Source organism: Dromaius novaehollandiae, chromosome 12 (genome assembly GCF_036370855.1).
Source record: "Dromaius novaehollandiae isolate bDroNov1 chromosome 12, bDroNov1.hap1, whole genome shotgun sequence".
NCBI classification, from domain to species: Eukaryota; Metazoa; Chordata; class Aves; order Casuariiformes; family Dromaiidae; genus Dromaius; species Dromaius novaehollandiae.
In genome coordinates, this window is record NC_088109.1 from 11,598,859 (window position 1) to 11,622,547 (window position 23,689).

At 35.7% G+C, this 23,689-nt stretch overlaps 1 protein-coding gene across 2 annotated transcripts in view; it reads right to left on the minus strand.

The window, feature by feature from the left end:
* The window catches only part of ERC2 (ELKS/RAB6-interacting/CAST family member 2), a 492,995-nt gene that overhangs the window by 397,732 nt on the left and 71,574 nt on the right, over positions 1–23,689 (minus strand). For both annotated transcript variants that reach the window (XM_064518915.1, XM_064518916.1), the window contains exons 3-4: positions 17,206–17,229; positions 16,182–16,598 (exon numbers count right to left, since the gene is read on the minus strand). In XM_064518915.1, the coding sequence (XP_064374985.1) occupies positions 16,182–16,598; positions 17,206–17,229 (441 nt within the window). The remainder of the gene's footprint in view (positions 1–16,181; positions 16,599–17,205; positions 17,230–23,689) is intronic.

Genomic DNA, 23,689 nt, shown 5'->3' on the forward strand with positions numbered 1-23,689 from the left:
TTCTTAGTTTGCTCCCTTACTTTAGTAAATTAAAGTAAATTACAAACCTTGACTAATACATTAGGACTGAAGTCCAGATTTTACCTGTTGTGTACAGTGCTTCACTAGTCCTTTTACTATCTTTGCCTTAATTCTTAGCTGCAACTATTCCAAACTCCATTCAGTTTACAGGCTGCTATAAAATCTCTGTAAAAGTGTTATGCTATTGTCATTAAATGAAGGTATTCCTCCTTTTAATTCATTATATCATTGTAAAAAGAGTGATGAAAATAACTAATCTAGAGGAATCATCTGGGAAAGGGATGCAAGCCAGGTGAATAAAAACCAATCTTCATTCAAGAGTGCCATCTAGTGACCAAAAAACCCCTATATTTTACATGAATGATTTGAACAGATAGTTACATACTGACTAATTTTTGATTAAATCATGTTTCCATATTGTTTAGAGAAGATACTACATTTGAAAATGTGGAATGACAAAGCTTGTCATCCCTAACGGGCTGAGCTTATTGTAGATTATCGTAGCTCACTTGAAAGTCACAGTAACCCATAGGGCGTTGTGTAAATTACAAGGGCATAATTTGAGTGTCTACGACCTCCAATGCCAAATGTATTTTTATACCTCTGGAAGCTCATATCTTTACAAAGATGCAAGATGTATGATGGTGCATACGCGTGAAAATGTAGGTCTGCAGAAGTCTAACTATTCTAGAGGAAACAAAGCAAGTTGTACGTAAATGGCGAAGCAGGGTTTAGGAAAGGAGGGCATTAAGGAAATAAGCAGCATCCATCTTGGCTGTAATAAAGTACACGGCTAACTTCTCTCAGTTATCACTACCAAGCTCAATCTGTGGTAACTGGTTAGTGATATAAGGAGATGAGAGTTTAGATCTTTAATTAATATAATTCCCTGTGCTACACAATTTCGTACAACATCCACTGGGACTATTCACATAAGCATATGTACAGCTGTACTCAAGTTTTAACAAGGTCTCGTCTATCACGTTCCCATTGTAATTCAAAAAGGAAGTATTAGGGATGGATTCAGATGATACTTTTTTCATGTCCTTGCTTTTAAACAAACTATACAGTTAGGTCCTGATCAATAGTTTACACAATCATCTTGAAAGAAGGATATGCTTGCAGGATCAGAAGTGCAGGTAAAAAAAAAAAAATTCTCTCATTAGCAAGTTGCATGACAGTAGACTATAAACAAACTCTTAACTTAAACAAGGAAAGAGCATGAAAACGCAAGCAAATCAAAAAATAACATTTATTCCTGGGCTACCACATTGTAATTTTACCTCCCTGAGAAGATGTATGAAAACAGAATACATCATGTTTCCCCATGTCTTCATAGTAATTTCTACTTCCTTTTCATACTTCCATAACATACCATCATCTATTTGTTCATTTAACACAAAGAAATGACAAAAAGCTCTTCCATATTAGTCAGATCTATGAGCTTACAGAATTGATTCATGCTTTGGAAGCACAGCAGAAACAATGCATCTTTCCTTCTTCATTTCAATATGGCACAAGTGGGATGTGTTGACAAAGACTAGTGAAGAAGCATCAGGTATCATACTTTAAAGAAAGCTACAGCTAAACTATTTGAACCATACAGCTATATATACAGCTGCCACAAACAAATGCATCACTTGATTAACAAACTATTTTTTCTAGTCAAAAGTCATCCTGCAAAACAGGTGCTAATTCTTATGTTTTTCATGCATCTATGACCAGGCAATTTCACTTGAAAAAGAGAAACCTGAACTCAGTATAATTTACCTTCAACCTTAAAATAACATCAGTAAATTACTAATAGCCACAAAAGGTTATGTGGCAAAATAAGAACACAAACACCACAATTTTTTCTAATAATTTCAGGTATCTAGTAAACACTATACTCTCTCATATTCAGCATCTGAATACCACTGCTTCTCTTAGTAAACCTTTTAAAAATTTTGCCAAATGAAGAAAAAGTAGAAACATAATTAACTTATCACTTGCAAAAATTTGCTGAAAAGATATCACTAAATGAGAAATTACTCAGCTTCTCCTTCTAAAGATCATGTATTAAGAGGACATGCTTTTTCAATACTTATTTTTGAGTCAAATAATAAGCCAGAGGAAAGGAAGCTGCATCATTTAGTTTAAAATCACCACTACAAAACTAAAATCTAAGATCCACATATTTGTGTAAAGAAGTTATATTCAGAGGAATAAAGGATGTCAAGAACCAAAGCTGATTAAAGCTTTGTGACCAAAGAAATACACGATAGTATTAACAGAGAGAAAGAATGTGTTCTGCAAATACAGATTTTTAAGGAAAAGTGTGCGAAGCACAGTCCCTTTAATAACACACACTTTTACTTTAGCAAGGGCTATCCCCATTTGGAACACTTTCACTTCAAACAAGAATTTCTTGTGAATTAGGAATCAGATTGCCAGCACAGCAGAGCAATGGCAGCATAAGAATTTTGTTACCAGAGGAAGACAGTAGCCAGCAGACACACCACTAGAAAGAACCGGCTTGCAATTACCAAGTATAGCAACAGCAAACTGGGTAAGCATTTTTCTATATGTCAATTACTAGATTATTTTTCTTCTCCTGAATTAGGTCAGTAGAACTATGTACAAAATCTTCCAATATCATCAGTGTATAGGACGGAATACAAACTTTGTATTTAAAAAATTTAAGTTCAAGAAAAATACCTTAAGAGTAGAGCAATAAGGAACATACCGGGTATGTCCCTTGCATTTCCTGAGTCTATAGAGCAGGAAACACTACAGTTTTGACTTTCTACACCCTAGAAAAACTGCTGATTCAGAACACTCCATATCAGGGTACTGAAGATATGGTCCTCTTACAGCAGTTAGAGAAATATGTCTGAATCACATGTCGTTTCCTGGATCACATCTATTTTTTATTTATTTCCAACCAGCAGGAATGTTGCTTGGCTCTTCTATATCAAAGTGGAAGGAACCATAGCAAGGTGGGCAAGGTCCCAAATAGAAATACTGTCCTTAATCCTGAAAGCAATGATCACAAAAACACACAGAACCAGTAACTATTTTAAATATATTCATTATACATATACAGCTTAATAAAAAGGGGTTTTTTTACTTTGTTTCAAATAGAAGAAAAATAATCTGAAAAGCAACTGAAAGACTTTTCCTGCAAATGTGATGATTCACCACCAAGTACATATGTTCTGCTAAGTCGAGACAAGCCAAGCAGGTGAAGAAGCCAGTTCCATCTGCAGAAAAGCTACAGTGAACTACTTCCTTCTGCTGTGTGTAACCAAGCAGTTGTACTTCTCACAGGTTGGGATCCATTCACTCATTTAAATCTAATCCTATTCACCACCTTAAATCACTCAGCTAACCCCACTGACCTCATTTGGATGACTCATGGAAAAACACAAATAGGATCTGGCCCTCAGTATTTTCAGATGTATCCATATTTTGGTGGATCATCAGGATTCTAAACCAAATCTTTATGCTGAAATAGGATATGTTTAGATTCATTGCCAAATATTACACCTGCAAATTGACGTATTCTTTGAGAGCTCTGTAATCATATCAGACTATTAGGGTCAAATCATCAACAGAATATGTTGGCCTTTCTTTAAGACTGTCTCACAAGACAATAAGTATTCTATAAAGTTAGGATATGACTAGTTAATAATTAGTGACCAGCTAAATTCCTGTTCCACTAGATCGAAGGCTGTATATACTCTCTGAAGGAGTCAGATTGTTTCAACAACAAGGTTGCATCTGTTTATTAAATCAGAAGTCTTGTTTAAATGGTTCAATTTAGCATTCCACTTTCCTAACATTCCTTCCTACCATTCCACTTCCAAACTTAATTGCAGGTGAAACTTCAGAAAGAGTTTACATTATTAGGCATATTTACTACCTATAGTACTTCTCCACTGGTATTACTGAGATAGGCCAGGCAAATACAAAGACAAAATTCACTTTGCTGCATAGAGTTTAAGGAAGAATGTACTTCAGTAAATGAAAAGCAGTATTTCCTTTTTAGGGGGTTGTATTTTAAAGAAGCCATAAAATATATTTTCTTCTCCTGGCTTTACATCCATGCACAGGGGGTAAAATATAGATAGGTAGGTAAAAGTAGATAAATACAAACATATCATCTTTGCTTGGTGGCAAATTAGCCTCTTGAGGTTTTAATGAAGCCAGCCTTACGTGACTTCAGATACCTGTCTTTTTGGTCTTCATAAAAGGCTGCATGACTCATAACACAAATCTTGCTAATAGATTTGACTCTCAATGTCCGCTTTCTCAACTTAGTTAAAATCTGTGATGTGCTGGAAATAACAGGGGGTTTTTTGTAGAGTTCAGAAAATACCAGCCTTAACAACAACAAAAAATGGGGTTTGCTAATCTTCCTCTGCTCTTGGTTGGAGGTAGGTAGGCAAAAAGGATTCAGAAAAACATTGAGTGTTCTTCAATCTATTATTTTAGAAAGTATTAATTTTCTTCTATAGTTTTAGGGTTTTCTTGCAAGATGATGGGGGAGAATAATGTCCTCCTCTGCTTATTTCTTCTCTTCAGGCAAAAGAGCTGCCAATTTACAGCAACTCTAGCCATAATGCTGAAACTATTCAGGTTCTCAGCATATTCTTCTAACATTCTTCCGGAAATGCTCATACGGTGTGAAAGCAATATGGATCATAAATAGATCAAGCAGTAGCTTTCATATAAAAAGGATGATACAGAATAATTTTTCAGACAGATTTTCCTTCTGGGATGTGATAAGACAATATACCTGTAACAAAAATAAAAGTTTGTTCAGGTTTGAGGTTTACCTTTTAAGTACATTTCCAATTCCTTATGTCTGCTGGGTGAAGTTCAGTAATTTTAAATCATAGTAAATGCACCCATGACCGTTATTCTAATGCTTGCTTAGTAGTATGTTCTTTAAATCTTTGTAATATTTCTAAATAGGAAGACAGCATGTGCCATGGGAGAAGAGATCATTAACTAACACCATCTCACATCCTGCTTCCAAACACTGTCCAGCAACTCATGCCCCAAAGGGGGGGGGCATGGGGAAAAAAAAAAATTCATAGACTCAGTCAATTGTAACTCAAAACGAAATGCAGGCAGGAGGAAGCATGAGTGGGACACGTTTTTCATACGTGTCCAGTGTAAAGAGAAGATGAAAGGGATGTGACTTATGTCCAACATTTATTGGTTAAAGTAGTATGAAAAATAATTCAGCACATGAATGAGAACCTACTTCACTGAGGAACCTTAATTCTTTGATCTCATCTTTAAATTTTTTAGACAAAGAACAGTTTAGTACCTACATCTATACTACGTAACCAAGTCTACACTTCTATTAGAAAACTGCCAGCATGATCTGAGAGACAGTAAATAGGCAGAAGTAAAATGGAAAGCAATGGTCTGATTTCAGAATATTAGATCTTCCCCTCAAGAGAGAGCTTGCGATACAACAGGTAAATATCAAATGTTAGTGAGGTATGCACTTGCCCACATGTGGAATTGAATAGATTCCCCTGAATTTTCAAAATACACAAAATGCTGACTGCTTTGCACTGTGGTAGAACTGGTCTGATAACCAGTTCTAGCTCAAAAGGTCGGCCTGGCTTAAAACAGGGCCTGTGCTCGCAAGGGGCAGTGCTTGTGCTAGTAGAAATCTCAAAACTAATGGCAAGTCTTCAACCCCAAGCACTGAGCTGATCTCAAATTAATATTCAAAAACCCTTGTACACAGGGCCAACTATCCACACAAATATCAGTAATGCTCTTTTTCTACAGTTTTTCTTTTCACAGTCGTCTCCTTAACATAATTTGATCACAGTTGCTTGCATCAGCTTCCAGAAGGCTAGATCATGTTTTAAACAAAATGTTTAATATGTAGTTCCACTTGCATAGTGGAGTAAAATGAATAACCACCCAGGGGAACACACAGTGCTCGGAGAATGGACGTGGAACTTGTGAGGATCCTTCCCCTTGCTTCACAACTGATTTTCAGTGAAGTCCTGAGCAGTTTACTGACTTACTTCATACTTCTTTCCCTCATCTATAAAAGAGAGGTATTATGTTAGGAAAGATATTTAGAGATAATTCACTAAAAGTAAATTATGGTCAATGCAGATCAGTGGACAGAATGATGTTTCTTATACAGAGAGTATTGAAGCTGTGGAAGATGCATGCTTTTCTGTGAAGTATTTCCTTAATTTTGTGTTGACCAATCCCAATGAAATCTAAGGTAATCACTATTTTTTTAGACACTAAAACTGTCTTAAATAGTTTGGTGTTTTGTTATGACTTCTGTGTTTATTTTTTAATCTTCAGTGATACTTCTTTTTCCTCCATTTATTTTCCTTATAGATTATATGACTAACATAGCACCAGGATCAAGTGATTAGCAAGCACAGCTTTTAGCAGATAACGGTTTTCAGGTGTTACATTTTGCAGAGCAACTAAGGAGATGCATAACTTCTTTCAATCAGTTCCCTTTTTAGTAGCCAAGCTTTTTGCTTTTTTAATGACCATTTTAAGAAGCCTTAGCCATGGATTAGCCAATGGGAACAGGATTATTAAATTATAAAATAAAAATAAATATTGAAGATAACAGGTAATATGACTAAATGATTTTCAAATGCATTTGTAAGCATAGCAAGCTGTGCCATGAGCATAAATTCTGAGGGATTTATGTTCTTTATCTTGTATCTCCTCACATCAACACTCCCCTTTCCCTTCTGCTTTACTCCCAATGTTTCCCTAGACACATTTACCAACACCCCAGGGCTCTGCTTCATGAGCCCAACTTCCTGTCTGAGAAAGGGCATCACATGCTTATGCATCTTGCTAAGCTACACACAAGCTGACTGGCAGGTCAAAAAAAAAAGAGGTGCTGTTGCACACACATACTCATATTAGACTCTTTCCTCTTCTGAAGCCTCTAACTTACAGCTCTCTATGCATAGACCAAACAACGTTCAGAGTTAAAATGCTCCAGCTTCGTTGGAACTGGTCACTAATTTCACAACAGAGATAGCAGAGAAACCTTCTTTCCTTATGCAGCAGAGCAGAAAAAGAAAAAAGCTAAATACCGGAACTCATTGCACTCAAAAGCTGAATGGTATCCAACCTCAAATCATTCAGGACCTACCTGTAAAGATTTTGTAGCTAGTTTTATTCACAATGAACCATAGTTTGAGAGATTTTGATCTAATATTAAGATAGTTACAAAATATTCCCAGGGCACTGGCTGAGACTTGACAGAATGGGGTCACTGTTTCTTGGCAGCCATATCTGCCTCCATTCCTTCACCCCGTTTCCTTCAACCAGAGCCTTCTCCACACATTCATTCATACTTTTCAAGGAATCCTTCCTCTGAATTAGAGCAACTGGCAGAAGACCCAACAAAAAAGGGTTCAATTTAAAGAGGGAGGAATAATAGTCAGGAAGACCACCCTAATATTCAGACCAAAGGGCCCCTCAGGTGGGCCCTAGAAATGGACATACAAGCATTTCCCTGTTTTTATAAATCCAGTTCTATTCATTCACCAACAGCTAAGTGAAAGTAGAATCAAATTTCCACTTCAATAGAATAGAACTGTGTTGATTAAAAAAAAAACAACCTAACATTCTTATAGGAACACTATATTCATACTAAGCCTAGTATCCTTAAGACAGATGTTTTAAATGACATAGCTGCTTGAAGGTATGGTTAACCAATCATAACACTGTCTTTGTACTGAAGAAACCCATTAGGTGCTAAATAGGTAGCTACAAAAGTACAATTTCAAACATACACTGACATTGCGGAATTAAAAAGCAAAATAACATAGAAAAAAGCAGTGCTAGAAAAGTGACTAGAAAATTAAGATAGAAATTATTTTGACACCATTATGCAAACACCATATCATCTTAGAAAAAAAGAAATGATCAATGAGCTGTCAAAATTCCTGCAATATCTAGATTAAACATCTGGAAGCTCACCATTTCACTGACTTTATAACAATACAAGACTCTCAATGGACAAACATTAATGTTATTACAGCATCCCAATCACATACTAGATTGTGCTATTATTCATGACCAGATGATACTGCTTTTACCTACATTGGGATCATACAGTCAAAAGAAACATTCAGATTGAAAGAGCCTTCTGGAAATCATCTGGTTCAACCCTCTGCTCATAGCAAAGCTAACTTCAGTTAGATGAGGGTCCTCAGGGTCTTTGCCAATTAATTTTTGATTATCTCCAAGAACGGAGCTTCCTCAACATCTCTAGGCAATCCCTTCCAGGGCTAAAACTGCTCTCTGTGGGTATGTCATCTTGTGTTGAGCACACAGGAATTCAAGCATAACAACCTCCCCTCACGTTCAGCTCTTATTCTTTCTGTGGAAACACACCGTTATGTCAGAACTGAGAGCCACATAAGCTATTGTCACTCATATGAACAAAGCTAAGGAAAAACTGAGAAATTAATTTCATTACAGAACGGAGTAATTAGTTTTTTGCCACAGAGACAAGTAGCAGTGTGATCACAGAACAGAGACTTAAAAAGATAATGGAGAGAAGATGAAAGGAAAGAAACCTACCATGGAAAACAAATGGAGGTTAGAGGTGATCATTTTTCTCTGCTTTGTTATTGGCTAGTCTCTAAGATGCTTATATGCAGCCTGCAACTCCCAAAACGTGTGTGAACTGGGCAAACAGCCCTGCAAAGATATTATTTCCACATCTGGGGACGATATTAGTTTTACAGCAAATCAAGACAGTCCCCAGATTACCTTCTAAAGGATGCACCTTCCAGGAATGCTGGCAGGGTCAACACATTTATCACCTCCACATATTGGAAGGTATAAAAACAGCTTATTTGTGAATCACTGATTTCTGTATCTCCACCTAGGATAATTTCTTTACTTACTCCTCCCAAACATTTAATACAGTTTCAAACTGGCAGTTTTCTTATATTCCAGGTTCCAAACTAGTGGTTATGTTGTCTTGGAGAGTGAGTGTGTCTTTAAAGAAACTGATTCCTAAATGAAGAAAGCTTTCTAATTCTCTACATGGACCTGTAAAAACTATTGCAACCAAGCACCCTGGCAAGAATATCACGGGGCATAGCAAAATCTGAATGTGCTATGTTAGAAGCAGTTACTGTTCTCTGGAGCCTAATCAGGTTCTGTCTACTTTTTTCATGTCTGGTCTGACTAGCAGTATTGCAAAGTCCTCCTATATACTTAAGAGGCCACCTTAAAAACACACATAATACTCTTGATATTTTAATAGAAAGTAATTGTCTTAATGAGGGTCTTTGGTACAAGTTATGTAAAGCCAAGATATTAAAAATCATATAAAAAAAGGAGGGGAGGAGGTTAAAATTCTTGCTTCAACTTTTTTTTTCTTTTTTTCTTTTTTTTTTTTTTAAATAGAAAGTACTCTTGCAACAAGTGATTAGATTAATATTTTGAGCCAAGCCAGGGGGAATAAAAGGAAGGAGGCACTAATGAGCCTAATAAAGAGGTTCAGTCTAGAATGGTTGTTAATCTATATAACTAACTTTAGGGAAGAAATGTTTGGTGTCGATAAAGCATTTCCTTAGTAAATTACTACTGGCTCCAGTGTAAGACATTTACAGTAAACACCAAAAGTCTGCAAGGCATCTGTTCTATTCACAGTGGAAGAAGGAACTTTGCTCCATTAATAACTTTAAAAACATGCAATAACTAATTCATGATGGCAGTTCAAGTCCTATCAGCAGCCTTCATTATTTTACCAAGCTGAGTTCAAACATAGAGCAAGTTTTTAAAAATTCTTGGAAGTTTAAAAGTGTACTTTAAATTACAATAAAGAAGCTGTGTTCTTCTTCTTTCTACTAAACATAAAAAGCTATAGCTTTAAACCACGTGCAACAACATTATTTTAAGAATACATGCAAGATAAGAGTTAAAATGTGCATATAAAATCCTATATGATCTCAGGTTCCATTTTAGTGAAATTGTATGTTATGTAGAAAGGGTGTGTATATTATATGTATATGTATACATAATAAAAATACTTGCTGGAATTTTAACATTTGACTTTACTAGAGATTTAGTGGGACTTTGCCTAAGGCAAGTTTTTAATAGCAATAATAAAAAAATACTTAATGGTACTTAGGGTAAATAATGTGTGGTCACTACATTTAAAAAAAAAGTAATGCCGAACATCTGTGCTAGATTTCCACATGATAAAACACAATATTACCTACAGAACCTACTAGAGAAAAAAACATTTGTTTAAAATTCTAGAAAAGAGATGTGATAACCAATTTAAGAACTGTAAGGCAGGCATGTTGCCTTCTATGATAGGAATGTATGTTTAGTGATCTTCATGATACTTAATTCTGAATGTAAAGCATGCCATTGTAAGACATTACAGCTTCAAGACAGATTTTCAACCATAAATGTGCTTCCAGGGAGACTGCCAGGCCCAAGAATGCCTTTTTTTTTTTCCTTCCATGTATTTATTTGCAAAGATCACATTGTTCCGCACAAGATACACATAATGTTCACATCAGAGCAATTACTGTACCATTTTCTCCAAGAAAATACCACTGAAATCCAGCTACCATTGAAAAACAGTAACAAAAATAATCAAAAATATATTTGAAATTCCTAAATACATGGAAGGGAATCCAATCCAATTTTATCAAGTGTATTATCAATAAAAATCAGTTTTGCATAGCATATATTTCAAAACATGTTTATTTTAATGAATCTTAACTACACTGACATTCTTTGCCATTCCTGTAACAGAAGAGCAGGACTCGAACTTCAGCTGATGTCTCCTCCTCTTCTTGTGTAATAGGCCTCAATTTGCCCTTCCTAAAACCTTTCTTCCCTATGTACACAAGCCCTTTATTCATGGCAAAGAAGTAACCCCCTTCACTTACCCTCAATTCCTAGTTATCCAAAAGGTGCATTTTTACATATTCTGTCACAGATGTTTCTCCTCATCCTGTAGCATCAAACAAAAAACTTGAGTAAACGTATTATGACAAGTTTGCCTCTGTGAAACAACACCCTTCTGCAGTGTAACAGTCTACTGCAGCCCTACAGTCCCTCAGAACTCTTCAGTCTGGCTGAATTTCACCCCTCTTTCAAGGTGCTGCGACTAAGTGTGGTCAGCTGCATTTAATTAGCTCCAGCTGCCTACACCCCCCTCAGCAGCCTCTGAAATCTGGCTGATAATCTACATCCTTTCCCTACAGAGTCATCTGGCTGGCTTAGTGTGCCCTCCTTTTTATGGACTCCAGTGGGTTTGAGGTGAAGTGAGTTTTTATGGTTCCTTTCAGCCCATGGCTGCCCACTAGGTCAGGATGAGGAGCTCGTTCCCTTTCTGTAGCACAATGCTTCTCTCTCTGAAAAGCATTATTGTATTCAAAAGAGCATTGTATTCAGAGCGTGAAACTACACGGCAGAGATGAACACAGTATCAGCTGAAGTCTGGGAAAACACAAGGTAAAGGGGCATGGTCTGTTTAAGGGAAAAAGGATATAACCAAAAGATGATACTATAGAGATGTTAATATGTACCTAGCATTTTAAAACAGAATACTTCAATACTTAATACTTTAATACTTAAAACAAGTTTGTGTGATGAAAAAATCAAGAGTCCAACAGACACCTTTCAGGGCTAACATTATTTTAAGGAATATTAGGGAAAGGCTAAGGTCATAGTTCATTAATTGATAATCATACCTAGTGAGTCACACAAAGTCCAACACATTTCCAGCTTATGGGCAAGTCTTTTTCTAAGGATGTCCATTTTGTGTAGATAGGATTAATTTGGCCTTTTCCTATTGGATGCCTAAAGTTGCCCATTTCCCTTATCTAAAAATTATGCTTTGAAGGTTTACTTTGAGATGCACCTTTCTCAGCAACTGCACTTTCTTGGCAGGGCAAAAACACTCACCACACGTAAATCTAGTAAGGACTGAGGATAGTACAATCAAAATATTTGAGTATTTACTATATATGTAGGTTATGTCAGAGAATTCAGCCTACAAACGGCTGAAGAACAAAGTCTTTGAGACTGTCGAGGCCTTCAGAGATGAAGACACCTTTCATAGATGAAAACACCTTGAGGTGAATGCAGTTATGCTAGATGCTCTTGAAATCTAGCAGCCATAGGGAATCCTGAAGAACAAGCTTTAGACACCTCTACAACACTCCTCTCAATAAGATATGCTACTGTAGGAGCAAAATAGAAGTAGGGTTGTGGGAAGGCCTATAGGAAGAAAAAAAACCTGAAGGTCTGTTTGATGTCAAGGGGATATAATTGATGGCCAATGGACGTCTCAGGGTGTGTAGAAGAGAATGTCCTTAGTTGTCAACATTTCACAGACAGTTGCTTCTGTTTCTCTCACAGCATGTTAACTTAGTTCTCTGGTTCAGTCAAAGTTCCACCCACCAGTGATTATTAATAAACAAAATTAATTTCTTCTGCTTCTCATCCTTTTACTTCCTGTTCCATCACGTTGCAGAGATCTCTGCTTGCTTCCATCAATCTAAAGGAACGAGACTGAACCAAAAAGACGATGAATTCCAGCTGTGGCATTATTTTAAAGGACTAAGCTATGAACTGCCTAGGAGAGAATGGTATGGTTGAGTTAAGGGAAAATATTTTCAGAAGCTCAGCAAACCATAACAGGTATCCTTTCTCTCACTTCTGAAGAGTGAACTTCTTAAAAAAAAAAAAAAAAAAAAAAAAAAAAAAAAAAAAAAAAAGTTAGACAACTGGATACAGTTAGGATTGAAAAGGTAATGGAATGGTACAATTAGATTTCAACAACTGAAAAACCTCAGATTGAAAGTGTTTTTATGTTAAATAGCATAGCATATGGGAAGAGGAGTGGAACTATAAATGCTTTCTAATGTAAAGCTGAGACCAAATATCTGTAGTCTTTAATTATATTTTCACATTCACCCTCATTTCCTCCATGTTCAGATTTTTCTTCATAGATAGCACTCTTCTCTAGAGATTATAAAAGAATCTATCATTGTATGGGTCAAATGACACACTAGAAAACTGCTAGTTGAGTAACTTAACTTGCTGCTGCAAAAAAAGTTTATCTTCCTTAACCTCACTCAAGTGCAATTTCAGAAAGTCAAATAGGAAAACTAATTTAAAAACAGGAACAAGCTTTCAGGATTTGATTAAACAAAATGTAAAGACAATACACTAATTTCTCAGAAATATGCTCAATGCATGAACCCTACAGACCGAAATTATAATATTTTAGAAGAACCAAAACCAGAAGTATTTTGTTAAAGATACAGAAGAAATAACAAAATTTGAGTGAATGCTGAATTATTCATGAATAGAATTAGTTATAAATGTATCCTAGTTTCAGATTAGTTTTAAAGCATTCTTGGGGAAAAACGAAATCCAGTATCTCTGCAAGGTCATTTACACAGTTAGGATGAAAACCCATAATCACTAGCTAAATATTGGTCCACTAAGAAGACTACTACAAAGATTCTACACAGTAATTCCTGTTTTATCATGATGGAAAAGTGCGCTAGGTAGATAAAGCCTACCTGCCATGACAGCAATTCAGATGAGCACCGTGGAATAATAAGGACTCACCAAGCTACACATGAAGATCAAAAGTTGTTCCATTCTGTGTTTTAAAAAAATACATAAAAATATACAGAATATCTGACATCTGATACCCCTTCAAAGCATGCAGATAACTTTCCATCACAAGACAGCAAAAGACCAAATTTGAACATCAGAACATTTGCCAAGAAGAGCATACTTGAATGACCAAATCCAGATTCCTGGAATAACTGGCAGGCATCCAGTAAACAGTTCCCAACAGTTCACACACCCATACTTCCAGGCCCCCAATAACAAACTTTAAATCTGCATGGAAAAAAAAAATCAAAAGCTACAAATAACGTGCCCCAGGAAGGCAGCTGGAGAGACAGAGAACTTCACCAATAGACTTGGATTCCTACAGTAAGCAAGGGAACTCAGTAAAAATCCCAAATTCATAAATAGTTTCTGCCAGTCTGACACAACGGGGAAATACATTCCTGCCAACAAACATAGTAAATTATTAAACCTTGAACATGTCATCAATAGGAACTTCAGCATTCCCCGTTCTACACTTGTAACACTCCAGAGTAAAGACAACCTCTTTATCCACAACATATCCACGGAGGGAAAAAATTTTTTCCTGGCCTCCTGCAGGTAAACAGTGGGAGCTCTGAAATACACAACTAATTCAGTATATGCATCAGGAAAACATGAACAGTCTACAAGTAGCAGTAGGATCTCCTTTCAACCTTACCAATAAATTGCATGCCGAAGGACTTTCCTCAGAGGCTTACATTTTGTCTACTTTTCAACCTCCATTTACTTTTATTTCTTTCACTGTTCTTGCAAGGCCATTACAGACCTTCACTAGTCTGCTAATTTTGAACTTCATGTCCAATATATTTCCAAATTAGGATTCACAAAGCTCTGTGATACTGGTGCTATAGGTCAGATGCAGACAGTTACAGTACAAAAATAATAGATAACAGGTCATCCATTGTTAAAACGAACAGTATGTACCACTCTGAGAATAGCAGATCTAAATCTAGAAACTTTACTGCTATCTTACAGAACTTCACTTAAAAGCTTCCTTATCACAGACTCAGTATCATTAATTCTTTATTCGACTCCTTTCAGGATCCATGGACTTTCAAACTTCATTAAAAAGTGATGTCACCAGTTAATGAGAGCTCTTGCCTGAGAAAAGATTCAGGATACACACCTTCATGAGAAAAAAAAATGTGTATACAACAAACTTTACTCAAATGTATGATGCAAATTTTCCAATGGTTCCAAGCTTCAGATGGTGCCCCAGATACTACTGAGTTTTCAATACATACCTTTGTTTAGAGGAAGAAAAGAAAAAGGAAGAAAACTAAAAGAAGGCTTTCATCTGGGTTTAAAAATTCTTTTCCACTAACAAAGTAGCTGTAAATTAAATCCACAACAATTACTCCATGGCAAAGAAAAGATATTTTTGTCCACATTCTGTAGGTGTAAAAAGCTATTCTTAACCTCTCGCATTTATACCTACAGTGACACACAAGAGTCTGACAAAAGTTTTCCATGTTCCTGTACTAATTTTGTTCATGTTTTGACCTGTCAGGCAAATTGGTGTTTTACCAGACCAGAAGTTCAATCAGACTACTGTGTTCCTGAACTTCTAAGGAACAGACTTGTTTGTGCTTATTCCCCTTATTGTGGGCAGCTTGAACTCAACCTGCCTGCCATTTTCACTCCTATTAGCAGGAAGCAATAAGGTGCTTCTGAGGAAGACCCAGGCTGTCTTGTTTGCCTAGCACTGCTCACATGATAATGCTGATGGACTGCTGGGATGCAGAGGGGCAGATGGGCCCAGCACCAGGCCAGATTTTCTTTCAGGTGTATTAATTTGATCGTCCAAAATCCAGTCCCAAAGATGCATCGGCAAGTAATATGGGCAGCTGGTGAAGGTGGGCTTGAGGCCAAAGTAAGCATCTCTCAAAGTACAGCGTAGCCATCACCCCAGCATTGTAATGTGGCAATCTTATGTGGCATATTTAACAAAAAAAGTACAGGCACCACACAAAAATACATTAGGAATACACAAAGGCTTCTGTGTATGTGCATATGGAAGGCAAAACATTTTACAATGGTCATTTCAAATACAAGGGGTATAAAATCAAATGCAAAAATAGCATGCAGTCACAGCTATTTAGTTTGCAGCAGTAGCAGTTGTTAATTCTCTCCTTGATAGTTCTAATCATCTTGATTTATCAACTCAGTTGATTTGACAAAATAAAAAGAATCCAGAAAGTACACAAAGCAACACTGTCAAAGACAGTAAACCCCAAATGATACCTAATTACTTTTCTTCCATAATTTCTATATCTGCTTTCAAAGGTCGTATAATCTGGATGTGTATTTCCTTTGGACTTAAAACAAACACTTCAGGTTTATTGGGGGGGGGGGGCTTAAAGATAAATGAAAGCAGAAAAAGACAATACTCAAATACTCTAAAGAATATTTCTAAAACTGTAGAAAGTACTTTGACAATATCTTTTAAATAAATAAGATTAGTTAGTTTTCCTTACCTCTCTAAGATGTATGTTTTCCTTCTCCTTCTGGTCTAAAATCACTTCTAAATGATTAACCTGAGATTCAGCCTCTGCCATCCTTCGAGTTCTCTCATTGTCATCTTCCATTCCTTTGGATGGTAAACCTTTACTCTGCAACATTTCCAAAAGCTTTTTTATCGATTCATCTCTAGCATTTAGTGTTTGCTTTTGTGTTTCAATCCTCAGCTCCATTTCTTCCAGAGTTTTTCTCAAGAGGAAGAGTTCTTTAGCCTGTCTATCATGTTCTGCTTGAAGTCTTCGAAAATTCTCCTCTGTGAGCTCAATGGTGAAATGCTCAGCTCCTCGGTTTCCACTTTCTTGCTGGAGAAGATGGTTAAGGTCTCTCTGGGTTCTAAGCTCATCCTGAAGTGCCTGGATTGTCATTTGCAGATGCTGCAACAAAAAAAAGAAAAGAAAAATCAATTTAGGATCTGAATGTAGGATTTGTCTTTGATTAAGCTTTCATTTTTTACTGTTACAAAAGTTCATTAGAATCAATGATGAAAGTATACCAAATGACCTTATAAAATAGCAAATGCATGTGACAAAATATCTGTAATGATGTTTTTCAAGTGATTCTAGAAAATATAAACAAATGGAAGCAAACACACACAAAATAGTGTCAGTTACAGATAAAATTAAAAGTAAAGAAAGTCAAACCAACAAACCCAAACACTAGGCAGTGACACATCCATTAGTACACTTGATATGTGCCTACAAAGCTGAAAGACTCAGTATTCCATGTTTTCTAAATTACTTCATAGACTAAAAGGTAATTCTGCTCTGCATGGTGCTCAACAGTACTGTTGGTTTATAAAGTTAATCAAAGCACTCACTGTAATTGAAAGGGGGGGTGTTGGTTTTTGGGGGGAGGTGGGTAACTAATGCTATGAATATGTTTAGTAAACAGGATTACTGTATCTCTAACAAGCAAACAAAAATACACAATGAGCAATACTGGATTTTTAAAAAAGAAATTGACTGCAAATAGTGGACAAACCTTTGTTCTCCTGGCATCCAAAAACTGAACAGCATGGTAAATGAAAAAATGAAGCAAAAAATCAACATAAATAAAGGTCAGATGCAAGCAAAGGAGATATAACAGAAAGAGCTGAATTAAACAAAAAGTGCCCTCAACAGAAAAAAGCAGTCTTATTGCATTATACAATACAGCACCAACAACTTCACACTACTCAAATATATAAATCTAAACTTACGACAGACTCTACTCCATAGATACGACAAAGAAGAGTTTCAGAAGTAATAAATCTGACAGTGAACAACAGTAATATTCCTATTTCATCTTACTGTTCTTTTAGACTTGAAGGTTTCTCAAAACACTGTAAATGGTGCTAAAATATCTGTACTACATCCGAGCACAGAGGTCCTTCTCTGTTCACAAGAGAAATCTTGCACTCCCTATTCAACACAGTCAAAAAGCATTTTTCCCATTTAAAGGTTGGAACCTAAATAATAATTCTAAATTACTGTGGTTAATAGTGTTCATTTCAGATTATATTTTTATTTGCATATGAATTTTACTTCTAGTTTTCTCTCTGTTCACTACAGTCTACACAGCATACTGAATTTAACAGAAATATGAACTCCTGAACAGCCTCATGGTCCAAATCAGAAGACCTTTAGCTGCAGGAATTCTGTCAGTATGATTTAGATGACTTAAATGCATGGCACCAGACATTTTGTATTAATGAATATTCTGCAATATCACACTCTATAGAACCCTTAGGATTCCTTAATTCATTTGGTATTACCTTCATGTTTAGCACAATTATATCTAAAGTTGTCAGTTTGTAACAATAAGTTAAATTTCAACTGAATGAAAAATGCAAAATCCTAAAAAAACTTTTAAAATCATATCTTTCATCAGTTATTGCAAAATGGAAAAAAAGGTATTGTCAGTGGTGGAATGCTGTACAGTTAGATACCTCGAATCTGCTGTGTCATTAAATGGCACTGTTTTAATAAATAAGTGAAGCTAAACTGTCAATATTTGCAACTTCTTAGGTGCATACTCAGCTAATGGCATACAAATGTAAGTTTTTAATAATGATTATTAAGAAATTAGAATATTAAGAGGTAAAATTTTGCATATTAAAATGCAAGTTATCAAGCTTATTTCATATTCTCACAGCCCTATTTCTATTTATCAGTAATTCTTATCTTTTCTTAAAATCTCATCATCTTTTTAGTTACTTATGTAAACTTCAATGCTCCCAATAAATTTAACTTCAAAACTACTCTGTATGTAGCAATTTTCAACCTTAAATCTACTAACATACGGAGTATTTATGACCACAAAAAATGACATTTTTAGTGCAGGAATTTAGTGCATAAACACAAATCAAATTTTCAAAGAATACAGAAATAATACTGAATGATTATCACGAATAAGTGAATCAGCAAGACACACAAAGGCAATGACAAGGAGAGACACACACTGCAAAGTAAACAGAACCAAAACTATAGTAGCACTTTAAGAATTTTTCACTGTATTAAGTTTAAATTCAGAAAGTTTGTAGATAACAATAACCAGTCAACACAGTGGTTATGGAGTGACTCTAAACTAAATGACATTTTGCTTTAGTGCATACAGACTTTCTGATGTAATTCTTGGGTAGTTTTTTTTAAACAATGAAAGTTGGGTAGGAATAGATGCTTAAAATTTTTGCATTAAGAACAGTTTCTATTAGAAAAATAATCAGTCCTTGTGAAAGAGATTGCAAGATTCCTTTCGATGACAACAAAATACTGTTTTCCGTCATTAGTTCACCTAGCCTTAGAATAGAAATATGGCTGAAATTTTGGTGTAAGAAAGCTAAAAAGAAAAGGAAAAAGAAAATGAGAAACCACTTTCCTATTACATTATTCACTACATGAATATTGAGATGAAAAAAGCAAGGAGGCAGGTAAAAGTAACAATTCACCTGAAAAGTAAATTCCCAAGTAAAAAGTATCACAGAAACCTCATAGAATACATTGGAATATCTCCATCTGCACCTTTGAGTACATTTTAGTCTGGCTGATTATGTTTTAAGCTATTTTAAACTTATCCTCATGAAGACTGTTTTTAAAAAGTCCATAGAACGATGACTACTGACTCCCTGTGTTTTGAGCTAGGCTATCGGTGGATAGGAATCAATTTGTGCACATACAGCTTACATTAGCAACCGGGCTTATGTGAATATTCTAGGATACTCAAAAGGAATTCCAACATTTTTTCAACAAAACTATTGCTATATAGCATACATATTCCAATATAGATGGACAAGATGTTATCGTAAACCTGTTTGAGATGTAAGTTTTTATTGATGTGAAAATTTGAAGGCAGTATTTATCCTTTTAAGAACACTAAGACCTGCTTATGTATGCAAGTGGCTAGTACTCTTCTTTTAAGTCAAAGAGATTGTTAGCCTTTAAATGCATCATATTAGTATGATTCTCCATCATAGCTCAGAGTTCTAGTATTTGGACTTTCTGTATGGAAACCTCTTAATATATCTGTCAGCTAGAGCTTCAGGAATTATACTTGAATAAACACTCAAAAATCCAAAGCTACCCTTATTTGTGTCATTAAATAACCTCAGTTTTCAGGGCACCTCATATATTTTACAAATTTTTGCAAGGAAAAAATATTGAACCAGGAGAGGAGTTCACATCAAACAACAGTCATAGTAATGATATATCCATGGTTTATCCCTGAAGTTTGGCAAAGAAACTACAAATCAACCAGATGGAATCAATCCATCCTGCCTACCTTCAAATATTTTGAATATCTTTCCCCCCCACAATGCATGCTTTGCTTTCTTCTGTCAGTAGAAATGAGACTTTCCCACCAAGCAATCATGTAAACTTTGATACTTTAAAACCACAAGAACACAATATGCATGGCCTATGTAATTATTCCAAATCAATAATTATCAGATACTTTTTTATACATCTACCTTAAAAACATGATTTAGTTAGTAGTTTGAAGAAAGCCTTACCACATCAGTAAGGGAAAAAACAAGAGTTAATGAGTCAGTCAAGCAATAAAAATGCAAACCTTAGATCTCTTCTATAAGCATTTCTAAAAGCCATCTTGGAGTCTAAGAAACAATCATAACTAGCACAGACTCAAATTCACTTTCAAATAAACTGCAAAATTTCATGAATAAAAATTTATTACTGCTGCATAATAGAAAAAAAATTTCAATTTTTTGTCTGTTTCAGTGGCCTGAACAATAAGGGAGTTTTTCAAAAGCATTTTAGAAATTCAATGATTATTTTCTAAAATGAGTTTCTATGATGAATCCACAGAGCAGGATTCTTCTGCTCAGATTTTTCTTTTTGATTGACGTTTCTTGGTTTTCTTTTGTTTTTCCCGGCTTCTGTCAGAAAACAATTATGCAGAGGACTAGCAGCTTCCATTTACAAAAAGACATTTCAGTCCTGAAGGCTTCAAATATAACCATGACAGTGTTGTAAATATGATGAAAATTCAAAAGCCAAAGCAAATAAAAAATAGCACATATAAAATTTTTCATACAACCTTATATTTTAGGGAAACTGCTCCATATTTTTATCACTCTGGACTGGGAATCATAATACTGACCCTTCTTGCTTATTATGGAAGGAAGTCTTGGTCAGAGCTTACTGAAAATTTTCAGATGAATAATTATGGAAAGAATAGATCTGTATTTAAACTATACATAAATTTGCAAGCTTGGCAAACAACTTCTTTCTTGAAATTTTTTAAGATTTTGACAACTTTTCATTCACTTTTTCAAATTAAGTATTTTAAACATTTTCATGACTTTTTAAATAAAATGTCTTTTTTAAAAATTGATTCGAATTTTTCTAAACAAAATGCTTCCTTTTAATTCAGAAAATGTCATTCAACATGAAACAATCTTTTCAGCTATTTAGGTTAATTTAAAAAAAACTTTTTTTCTTCTTCACTCCATCATGGGTCATCATAAAGAAAATTTTTTTTTAATGAATTTCAGTTGGGTCTCCACATCAGCTTTCATCCAGCTTCAGTCTAATGGTGTTTATTTAAAGAATGAAGCTCAGACTTCTGTGCATTTTTCAAAAGAACAGTTGCCTGAAATAACACGTATACGAAACTTGAGAGTTCTCATACTTTGCATAAGCATAGTAAATTAAGTCTTCTGCATTTCAGAATTGTTTCACTGCTAAGTAACGGAAATATTCAACAACTACCAGTAGTCTAGAATTTTCTTCTCCAATCTGAATAATGGTTTAAGATAGATGCTCTTAAAATGAAATTAGACAGTACTTATTACTTGATGCTAAAAACAGTATTTATAAAGAAACATTTTTCAGATGTCAAGCAGTCTCTGTACATCAAATGCCAATGTTTAGAAGACTTTAGCTAGGCAAAAAAAACCCCACATTTATAAGGTATTTAAGACAAAAGATTTAGGACCACAGTAAAAGCAAACAACATTCATATTGCTAACATTAAACACTTCTAAACATTAATTGCAATTATTATAGATCAGAAATCACCAAATCTGATAGGTAAAGCCAGTCACAACTTTCCTTTCCATCCCATAGCAGGATACTACCAGTACTACCTGTAACAGTATTTCTAATTGGCTGCATCTCCTTAATGACATGGAAAGAGAGACTACTCTTTTTCTGTCGTAACAGCTTTGTGAGAATAGGACTGTTAAAACATAATAGTCTCAACTGCAGCAGACTTCTGCTACTTTGACATAGGAGAATCCATTTTTGTATAGCTTCAAGACTTACAATTCTCTTTGAATATGATGGACCAGATTTAGACTTGCGCTGGCACAGATTTTTCTGTCTGCAGCTAGCTAAGAAAAGGAAAGAACAAATGTTGTGAGGGTGGAACAGAAATTGTATAATTAATTGCACTGGGCGAGGAATGTGGGAGTGCTGTGAATATCTGTCACTCTGCTGTCATTACACACATATAGAACTTTGTGGGATTTAAAGAAAAAACACTCTTAAGATTTATCATGCTTTTCATAATTTCTATTAAAAAGAAACTTGCTGACCAGAACTTACAAAATTATTTCCATGCCAATTTCTTGGTAATACATAAATAGTTCTCCCAGAATAGGCAAGGCCTTTGCTTGCTTTCTCTACAGCCTGGCTCCAAGAGGCAGTCCATGAAGCTGCACAGGGGGTTCTCATTAATCTTTCTCTGAACTAAGCACAGTGCAGGTTTTCAAAATTTGCCCCCATAACTTGAAACAAAACTACAAAGCATAGCAAAGGAAAGAGGAATTAATGGCTATTCCATGGTTCCAACTTGTGTTTTATACCTGGAAGTTTCTATGATCTATGCCAAGTAGCTACAGGCCCAAAGGAATTGCCTGCAGAGAAACATCCTGCCACAGCCTGTTTTGGGCCAGACCACTCAAGCACTTTCAGAACATCCCAGAGCTTAGATATGTATGTGGTGAACGGTGGAGGAAAAGGAAATGACAACTGATTTAAGATTTGTAGTTCATCTACAGAAGTACATAGCTTTTCCTGCTTTGCCTCATCACCCAGTCACTGAAAGGACAGAACATGCCAAAGAATCCAGTCTACTGTCTTGTAAAACAAATGTCTATTGCTAAGTCAGAAGGAAAAGACAAATCTTGTGTAAGCTCAAGAAAGAATGAAATCATAGCTGGGGCTGTCTTGATTGGGAAAGCCAGCCTGAAGGATTTGGTGGCAGAAATGAAGTGGTCTTACATTATCATCAAGTGATGAACTTGGAATAAAATACACCAGATATGATTTGCTACTAGACTCTAATGTAGTGATAATCTGTAACAAGCTTATTTCTCAGGCAGGAATCACTCAACTTCGGGCACCAATGCCGGTGAGGGATTCAGAACTTACTCTCTGATAGTTTTTCCTCTAAATGATGCAGCTCAGCACTATAGGTAAAGAAGGTAATGGGAAGATCATCTGGTAGAGGTAAAACAGCTATTTCTGTAGCCATTCAAGATGATTTTGTTATTCTGGTGCTTCATCCAAAAAGTACTGTAACCTTATCAGACTTCGGGGGGGGTTTTCCTTCCACCCCACCTAGTGTCTTATCAATCCCCTCACCCACTCCCTGCTGTCTTTTTATAGACTTCTAGCTCCTATCTCTCAAACTGGCCCATGTTTAGCTCCTAACTCTTTTCTCTTTACCAGTCCTAATAAAAGGAACAAATGTATTAGCTTTATCTTCTGGGACTGTGTTACCTGGCTTTACAACGACACAGAAGTGGCAGTCTCCTTACACTGAATGCCAGAACTACCATATGGTGTGATGGTCAAAGAATCTGACAAACTGAAAACCAGCCAACAGTAAAACCTGCAAACTTATCAAAGGGAATAAGCAGGAGTCCTGGAAACGGAGCAGAGCCTGGCACATCCACACCCTGCAAAGTGGGATGTAGCTGAACCACCTCACACCAGGGAGGTGGCAGTGTGGGACCTCACAGGAG